The sequence below is a fragment of the Calliphora vicina genome, chromosome 4 (assembly GCF_958450345.1).
Source record: "Calliphora vicina chromosome 4, idCalVici1.1, whole genome shotgun sequence".
Lineage (NCBI taxonomy): Eukaryota > Metazoa > Arthropoda > Insecta > Diptera > Calliphoridae > Calliphora > Calliphora vicina.
Window position 1 is genome coordinate 97,404,468 of NC_088783.1, and position 10,028 is coordinate 97,414,495.

General features: G+C 36.4%; 1 protein-coding gene across 1 annotated transcript; it reads left to right on the forward strand.

Moving 5' to 3' along the window:
• The first annotated feature begins 235 nt into the window (after positions 1–235).
• LOC135959170 (putative nuclease HARBI1) lies at positions 236–2,185 on the forward strand. Its single transcript, XM_065510242.1, has 4 exons — positions 236–354; positions 1,097–1,538; positions 1,716–1,860; positions 1,950–2,185. The coding sequence occupies exons 1-4, from the start codon at positions 236–238 to the stop codon at positions 2,183–2,185; spliced, it is 942 nt and encodes a 313-aa protein (XP_065366314.1).
• The last annotated feature ends 7,843 nt before the right edge of the window (positions 2,186–10,028 follow it).

Consider the following 10,028-nt stretch of genomic DNA (forward strand, 5'->3'; position numbering starts at 1 on the left):
GTGTCGTTTTTTCATTACGACAATTGTCGTAGTCTTTTTTAATTTTGTTTGGTATCATGTAAAATTTACGACAGCGAAATTTTTGTAACAGATTGTTTCATAATTCGCACGATTTTAAATATTTATGAACTACCTGTTTATGAAAAGTGTCAAAAACAGCTGTATAAAAAACTTGTATTTAAATACATGTAAAATAAATTGAAAATTAATTAAGAAAATAAATTTATTATATAAAATGTTAAGCGTTGCTGCATTTTCATCTTCTGAAGATGAAGAATATACCACAACCGAAATGAATGGTATTCGGAGACAATTATGGGAACAGTCCAACATATTTACCATGCCAAATTCCAAGTAAGTAATGAAATGAGTAAATATAATAGAAATTATTACTTTTTTATACCCTTCACCTTCGTGAGAAGGGTATATATAAGTTTGTCATTCCGTTTATAATTTCTACATTTTTCATTTCCGACCCTATAAAATATATATATTCTGGATCCTTATAGATAGCGGAGTCGATTAAGCCATGTCCGTCTGTCTGTCTGACCGTCTGTCTGTCTGTTGAAATCAATTTTCTGAAGACCCCAGATATCTTCGGGATCCAAATCTTCAATAATTCTGTCAGACATGCTTTCGAGAATTTTGCTATTTAAAATCAGCAAAATCGGTCCACAAATGGCTGAGATATAAGGAAAAAACCAAGACAACCTCGATTTTGGACCTATATCTGGATTACTAAGGCATTAATATAGACAATATGGATATCTAATGATAGATATTTCAAAGACATTTGCAACGTATATAAGACCATAGTAAGTTGGACCTACAATGGGTCAAAATCTGAAAAAAAAATTTTTAACCCGAATTTTTTTTTTTCAAAAAAAAAAATTTAAAAGACAAAAAAAAAATTTTAAAATTTAAAAAAAAAAAAATTTTAAAATTTTAAATAACAATCGAAAAAAATTTTTTTCCAAAAAATTAAAAAATTAAATTTTGTTTACCTAAAAATATTTAAAATTTTAAGGTATAATTTGGTGAAGGATATATAAGATTCGGCACAGCCGAATATAGCACTCTTACTTGTTTTCTTAAGATTTGTAAGTTACTTTAGAATAAATAAAGAGGGCTTTAAATATGTTCTGGACAAAATTGCATTTAAACTAAAAGAACCGACAAGGTCAATATGTGTGCCAAATATGTTGAAGCTTGCAGCAACAATGCGGATACTCGCTGAGGGTAGTTACCAAAAAGGTGCTGGTAATGACTACAACATTAGTATGTGCCAGTCTTCAGTTAGCAATGCATTCCAAGAGTGCATAGATGCTATGTACAACGTACTTTGCTCAGAATGGATTTCCTTTCCAACGGAGGAAAATGAAAAAGACGAGATCAAAAAATTTTTTTACAATAAAACTGGGTTTCCAGGTTTAATAGGATACATAGATGGAACCCATATAAATATAATCTCACCAGAAAAGGAAGTACAATTTAAATACAGAAACAGAAAAGGTTTCTACAGTCTTAATGCAACAGTGGTAAGTTGTTTAGTTCAATGTTGAAAAATTCAATACTTTTTTTTTTTTTTTTTTAGCGCTTTATTGATTTATTGAATCTGTCTATTTTGACCTTACAATAAGTATTTAAATCTTATAACTAAAATTAAAACTATTTGCTCTTCAAAATTCAATACTAAATTTGTTTACTATACATAGGTATGTGATCATAAGCTCCGAATAAGATATATATCATCTCATCTTCAGGGATCTGTTCACGACTCCTTAGTATGGAACACCAGTTACTTAAAACAATTTTTAAGAGATCAATATGATAATGGAGAAAGAAATACTTCGTTATTAGGTAAGTTAAAAATTATTATTATCCTCAAACAATTTAAAATGTGCTTCAGCTAACTATTGGAATTTAAAACCATTCTATGTCATTTGCAGGAGACGCAGGGTACCCCTTAGAACAATTTTTGATAACGCCATTCCGATCTACTGTAGAAGGTTCTTCAGAAAGTCGTTTTAACTATATACATGCAAGAACTAGAAATATTGTTGAACGAACTATTGGTGTTCTAAAAAATAGATTCCGGTGCATACTAGGCGCAAGACAGTTGCATTACACACCAGATACGGCTGCTAAAATTACATCTGTTTGTGCAGCTTTACAAAACATTTGAATTCAGTATAAAACTGGAATTCCTGAATTTGATGTAATGGATGAATTACCATCAACCAATTCTGTCGCAGATGACGATTTAAACGCAATAAATATACGATCATCAATAATGCAATCATTAAATATTTAATTCAGTTTTATTGTTAAATATGTTAATTACAAAAAAAATAAAATAATAAAAATTAATAAAGCAAAACAAATTCAAATTAAATTCACATTTTCTCTTTTTTAATTCATAAAAAGCAATAAAATTATAATTATACATATTTATGAAATATGAAATTCAAAAACTGAAAGTATTCATAAACTTTCATCATTTTCAATACTCTGTATACCATTTCTTATTTCATCTATTGCAATACGTCTTTTTTCAATTTCTATTTCCTCTTTTCTAAGCTCTAAAAGTTCTATTCTAAAAACTTCTTTACTCTTTAACTCATTCTTGCAAAGTTCTAACTTTTCTTCCTTTATTTTGAAGTTTTTGCGTTGACACCTTTCAATTTCAGATAAAGAATGCTTCACTTCTGTGTACAATGCAGTTTGGACTTCCAATTGCTCCCCAAGAAGGTCCTCTTTTGTTTTTTTCTTTGTTGGGGTCTTCTTTGTTGATGGTGTTAAAATTTGTTCTCCAAGAATCTCATTATTTTGTGTTGTTTTTTTGACGGGAGTTTTTTTTGATGACTGTGAGGAAAGTACTTCTTCAGGTACTTCTATTGGTATCTTTGTTGGAGTATTTTGTGTTAAATGTAAGGCACGTACAATTTTAGGAACCGTATTGTGTTGTTTGGGTTTTGTGGATTGATTTGAGCAGCATGGTTCATTGTTTTCTAAAGTATCAATCATTGGTATATCCTCCTCATTGCCACAATTTTTATTTTGGCTACTGCGTTTGAAACCAAACGCCTCATCACCTGCATTTACAAGTGTAATAACTTGTAACAAATTGGAGGCAGCTTCTTCTGTTGGGGATTACACATATTGATTATAGGAACCACCCCCGGTAGCATGACATTCGGCTTTATTGTGAGTTAACTTCTTACTTATTTTAAATTTATAATCTGCCCAAACCTTCATCCATACTTCCCCATTTCGCGATGGTGGTCCTAAAATGTTTAGTTCTTCACCAATTTTGTTCCACTCCGCCTTAACATTTATTTTATTTATGCCACTATTAAATCCTTTGACAAGGCATGGATTTTGCTCCAACAGTGACACCATTCGGCTAAATTGCCTGGTGTTTGTGATTTTAGTTCTAAAATTTATTGAATCGTAATTAAAAAGAGTTAAATTTATCATTATTAAATAGTGTTAATACTTACTTTTTAGTTATATCCATTTTGATTTTTTTTGAACTGTCGTCAACGAAAACTTTAACGACGATATTTGCAATTTTTGACATTTAAATACGACACTCATGGTAGCGAAATTTGTAATAGAACTTCCAACAGTATTGTATTTTTGTCGATTTTCGACATTCATAATACCGATTTTAAAAAACGCCTTGTTTACGACACGACAACGACACTCATAATAAGGCCGAATGTTTTTTATACACGTTTATAAATTCGCAGAAATACAGACACACTTTATAATGTACACGAATTCACTTGAAAAACACAGCACACTTTAAGGCACTCAGTTGATGTTTATTCGAAAAGCGTCTCTGATATACTCACTAACGACTGCAACCTCTGAAAGCATTATGCAACTTAAAATCAGCCGTTAAAATCTTTATATTTGAATTCAAGTACAATTTCGTAACACTGCCCCCCGCTTAAGCCTGTTCGTCCCGAATAGGCATAGATTCACTTCTCCCATAAGCAGCTAGTCGTTCTAGATGTACGACCTTCATTTTAGATCTTGGGCTCTTTTCTTTCAGTACACGTCGTTTCATTTCTTAATCACCTTGTATGGTCCATCCCAATGGGTTTGTAGTTTTGGAGACATTCCTTTCTTACGTTGTGGGTTATACAGCAGTACAAGTTGGCCTTCATTAAATCCCTCAGAATTCGCTGCTCGATCGTATCTGGCTTTCATTTTGTCGCTGGTCATTTTTATTCGTCTGCGTACGAATTCGTGAAGTTCGTTAAGGTCATCTTGCTCTTGGGAAGTGTTTTCATTATTCGATGAGGGCTTAATACCGAATTCTAAATCACCAGGCAACTTGAGTTCTGTCCCGAAGACAATTTTTGCAGGTGTTCGAGAGGTCGAGTCTTGAACAGCTGACCTATATGCCAATAGAATTTTTGGTATGTGTTTATCCCAGTCCTTCTGGTGTGCACTGACCACATTTCTTAAATATTCCTCCAGGGTGCGATTGAATCTTTCGACCATGCCATCAGATTGAAGATGCAGTGGCGTTGTTCTGGTTTTTCTTATTCCGTATAAATCGCACATTTCCTTGAATACGGCGGATTCAAAATTTCTACCCTGATCCGAGTGCAACTCCAGTGGAACACCATAGCGACACACCCAGTTGTTCACAAATACGCTTATAACCGTTTTACCTTACTGATTGGGTATTGCATATACCTCTGGCCATTTGCTGAAATAATACATAACCACTAGAACGTAACGGTTTCCAGCATCACTGACAGGGAAAGGGCCTGCTACAAACATCGCAATCCGCTCGAATGGCGCACCTGAGTTATACTGCTGAAGTTGTCCACGACTTCTTACTGGGCCCTTCGCTGCTATGCATTGTGGACAATTGGCTATCCAATCGGCTACTGCTTGCTGACAACCCACCCAATAAAAACGTTGTTTTAGCTTTTCTAAAGTTTTTTTCACACCAAGATGACCACCACTGGTACCGTCATGAAACTCTTTCATTACTTCGTTTATTTTAGAGGATGGTACCACAATTAGATTTGTCACTGTTTTACCGTCAGCACTTTCCCATATGCGGTATAAGCAGCCATTTAACAATTGTAGACTATTCCATAGGGCCCAATATGATTTCATCAGTGGACTTTCGGCCGATATTTCATTGCGGGCTGGCCTTCTGCCTTCTTCTTTTGCCGATATTATTTTTGACAGTATGGGGTCATTTCTCTGCGATACAGACCAATCTGCACTGGACTCTATATGCATTAGTCGAACGTCAATGACACATTCCTTTCTCTCGGTTTTTGCGCAATGTTTGCTTTCCACGTTGCAATGCCGTCTAGAGAGCGCGTCCGCATTGCCGTGTTTCAAACCCTTCCGGCGCTCGATACTAAAGTCATAGCTCTGAAGCCGCTCAATACAACGAGCCAGTTGCCCTTCAGGTTGTTTAAATTGCAACAACCACCTGAGGGCAGAATGATCGGTTCTCAGTTGGAAGTGCTGACCATACAAATAATTGTGGAAATGCTTCACACACTCTAATACGCAGTAATTTCTCTCAGGCTTGGAAAGTATTCGGCTGTAGTAGCCTATGACCTTTTCCGTCCCGTTGATCACCTGCGAAAGCATACCGCCTATTCCGTATCCACTCGCATCGCTGCGCAAACTTCGCCCCTGGGATGTGATATGCCAAAATTGGTGCTGTACACAACAATTGCTTTAACTGAAGGAATGCCTGTTCTTGAGATTCACTCCACAGGAACGCTCGCGACTTCTGCGTTAGCTCATGTAGGCTTGCGGCAACACTGGCAAAATTCGGTACAAATCGTCGGTAGTACGTGCAAAGGCCTAGAAAACTGCGCAATTCGTGAAGATTTCTCGGACGAGGCCAGTCCTTTACGGCTCGTATTTTATCCTCATCTGTTGACATGCCGTTTACTGTTACGCGATGCCCTAAATACTTAACTTCTTCCTGGAACAATGCACATTTCTTTACGCTAAGTTTTAGTCCAGCCGCAGCTATTCGTTTAACCTTCGCTTTACCAATACCCACCCGGGTGACCACATCGATTTTATTGGTTTAATATTTTTTTTAATTTTGTTTCGATTTAAATGAAATTTGTACTCACTGAACAAATTCTAGAGTTCTATAGAATTTAATAGAACCATTTTAAACTTTTTATAAAGTTTTTTCAATTTTTTAAAATTTCGTTCGTCGCATATACCCGGGTGGGTATTGGTAAACCATGTACATAAAAAACCTTTGGTAAAGCGAAGGTTAAGGATTTCTTCAAGGTTTTTCAAGTGTTCATCGAAAGACTTCCCCATGACAATTATGTCATCGAGGTACACCAAGTATGTCTTCCAGTGAAGTCCTTTCAACACATGTTCCATTAAACGCTCAAATGTGGCTGAAGCATTGCAGAGTCCAAACGGCATCACATTAAACTGCCATAATCCATCACTAGCACTAAACTCAGTTTTTTCTTTGTCTTTTTCTGCAATCTCTACCTGCCAATAACCATTTTGCAAGTCCAATGTGGAGAACCATTTTGTTTCAGCTAATGTGTCCAGGGTGTCGTCAATTCTTGGTAGCGGGTAGCTGTCTTTCTTGGTAACATCGTTCAGCTTTCTATACTCGACGCAAAACCTAGTGCTGCCGTCTTTCTTTTTAACTAACACAACAGGCGAGCTCCAAGGACATGAAGATGGTTCGATTACTCCATCCCGCTCCATTTCGTTAACCAGCTCCTTCACCTTACTTCGTTTTGCTAGAAGAATACTTTTGGGCGCCTGCTTTATGGGCCTCGCTTCGCCAGTATTTATTTGATGCTTTACAATTGCCGTTCTACCTTTGACTTTTTAAGGCGAAGACCGAGGTATGTTTCTTCAGTAGCTGTTTGGCCTTATTTCTGTCGGGCGGCGCTAATCCTCCTACCCATTTCCCCACACATACACGAATTCACTTGAAAAGCACAGCACACTCAGTTGATGTTTATTCGAAAAGCGTCTCTGATAAACTCACTAACGACTGCAACCTCTTCCACTATTTATAACACTGCCATCTGCACTCTAGATTGCTCTTTAACTGTCTAGAGCTTTCTAATATATACGCCATCTGTGGTGTACTTTCTACAATGTTCTTTAACTGAATATTCGAATTCGAATATACGGTCGCAGCAAACAGCGTTGCCAACATACGATCAATGGTCAACTGAAAGCTTTTATTCAATGTTAATAATGCCCACAGATGTGTTAAAGTTTGGGCACTGCTATTTGAAAGCATTATTCAGAGGCCTTCTTACCACACGAGCCTCTTGCTTCGGACGTTTAGTCCGAACCAAAACAATTTTACAAATCAACCAAAACAATGAAGTAAAATACTAAATAATTAAAAATGTACGTATTTTTCTGATATTTTCTCAAAATTAGTGTAAACAAGTAAGAGAGCTATATTCGGCTGTGCCGAATCTTATATACCCTTCACCAAATTATACTTTAAAATAAATTTTTTTAAATATTTTTAGTTAAACAAAATTAAATTTTTTTTTTTTTTTGAAAAAAAAAATGTATGACAAAAAAAATTTTTTGATGAAAAAGAGATTCGGGTTAAAAAATATTTTTCCCGATTTTGACCCATTGTAGGTCCAACTTACTATAGCCTTATCTACATCGTTGCAATGGACTTTGAAATATCTATCATTAGATATCCATATTGTCTATATTAATGACTTAGTAATCCAGATATAGATCAAAAATAGGTCAAAAATCGAGATTGTCCCGGTTTTTTGCTCATATCTCCGTTATTTATGGACCGATATTGCTGATTTTAAATAGCAAACTTCTCGAATGCATGTCTGACAGAATTATTGAAGATTTGGATCCCGAAGATATCTGGGGTCTTCAGAAAATTGATTTCAACAGACAGACAGACAGACAGACGGACATGGCTTAATCGACTCCGCTATCTATAAGGATCCAGAATATATATACTTTATAGGGTCGGAAATGAAAAATGTAGAAATTACAAACGGAATGACAAACTTATATATACCCTTCTCACGAAGGGTGAAGGGTATAAAAATATACATATTTTATTGAAAATTGTTTTTCACAACTTTGCACATGGTACTTTGTGCCAAAGTAAAAAACATTCTGAAATTTGCCACTGGCCGATGATGAGGAATCGGATCCATTTTTATGAAAAGTTATCTGCATTTTTTCACAATTTAACAATTTATCACAAATTTATTTATTTTGTTTTCCTTTTTTGTTTTTCTTATTGTCATATGCATCAGCAATGTAAAAATAGTACTAGGTAAATTACGAATGACTAGCGTGATTCAATACATTGCGGCCATTTAAAATTTTCACTACACGAAACTGCACTCGATATCGAATGCCGTGATTTGCCCTCTGCTCCTCCACATTGCTAAATATGGGGAGGAGATTGCTTTGGTCCAGGAGCCGTGGATTCAAAATGGCGAAATACGTGGACTCAACTCAACAAAAGAGTACAAACTTCTGTACATAAGAAGCGCAGGTAAAATAAGATCCTGTATTTTGGCTAAACACCATCTTCATTCTTCCTGACTATAGCAATAAAGATACAGTAGCTGCTGCTTGGGAGACAGGTGCAGGTAAGGTGTGGCTTCCCTCAAGCTATATGGCGCATTACCAGATTGAACCTCCACCAAACAGACAAACGATTGAGTGTACAGACAAACGATTGAGTGTTAACCCAAGCAAAACCGAGCTTGTACTGTTCACAAGGAAGTACATTTCTCATTTCTCGCTTCCCCGATTAAATGGTGTTGATACTGGATAGTAAACTAACCTGAAAACACAATAATCTTTCAAGGACATCAAAAGCATTGACGGCTACGTATGTCTGTACGAAGGCCATAGGTACGCACTGAGTTATTAAACCCCAATTCGTTAAATGGCTATGTGATACGGTCATTAAGCCGACACTATTCTATGGAGTTTCTGTGTGGTAGAGGGCACTAGACAAAGGCTCAATTTGAATGCTATTATCCTGATAACAGGAGCTCTATGAACGACCGCAAAAAAGTCGCTATTTACTATATTGAACTGGATTCCTGTGTATCTAATGGCCAGGAAAATGGAATTTACCTCGGCCTTTAGGCTAAACGCGATTGGAGCGTGGAAACATGCTCCATACGGTCACACCAGTATAATAGGTAGTATTCAGACTCTTCAGGTTAATACGGATTACTACATTTCTAGGCCCTTCTTGTCGAGGAACTTCGGTTTCTCAATTCCGTACAATACGGAAGTTATGGATGGACCTTTACATGACACAACGGGTCTCTCAGTCTATACAGACGGTTCTAGGAAGGGAGATCGAGTTGTCGCAGGGGTCTACATTCAGGAATTCGACACTAGGATATCCTTCAGACTACCAAATGAATGTAGCATTATTCAGGCTGAAATATCAGCCATTAAAAGGGCGACTAATTGGCTCAGTTATAACATGATATCAGGCAGGGATATTCGTATACATATTGACAGTCAGGCCGCAATAAAATCTTTAACAGGTGTATACACAACATCTAATTTGATCCAGGAATGCCGGGCATCCTTAAACAGGATGGCGGGACATTTAAGAGTCGTACTCAAGTGGGTAGAGGGACACGGAGATAATACGGGCAAATGAGTTGCTGATTTGATGAAAAAAGGCGACATGCTACCTGACGGAGACAGATTTCCTATGTGGGATTCCGTTATCCAAATGCAAGCTTCACATTAGTAACTTCTACTATGAACTCAGACAATATGGGATTGTGAACGAGGAGACTTGGCTTGACCTACAACGACTTCTGCAGAAGTTGTCAAAACTTCTGGAGGATGAGACCATTTTTCATCTCCTTTGTCACTGTCCGGCATTAGGAGATCTACGCTTAAGGTTTCTGGGACATCGTTCCCTAAATATACTTTCTGAGCTCTCGAATATGAGGTTAGAGGGAATTAATGTCTTTAAAAGGAATAGTAAT

Bases quoted from the DNA above. Each gene is read 5' to 3' on its own strand.
- LOC135959170 (XM_065510242.1), top strand. From the start codon at position 236: ATGTTAAGCGTTGCTGCATTTTCATCTTCTGAAGATGAAGAATATACC. The intron at 1,539-1,715 runs GTAAGTTGTTTA...TACTATACATAG, and splicing joins ACAGTCTTAATGCAACAGTG to GTATGTGATCATAAGCTCCG. The intron at 1,861-1,949 runs GTAAGTTAAAAA...TGTCATTTGCAG, and splicing joins AAGAAATACTTCGTTATTAG to GAGACGCAGGGTACCCCTTA.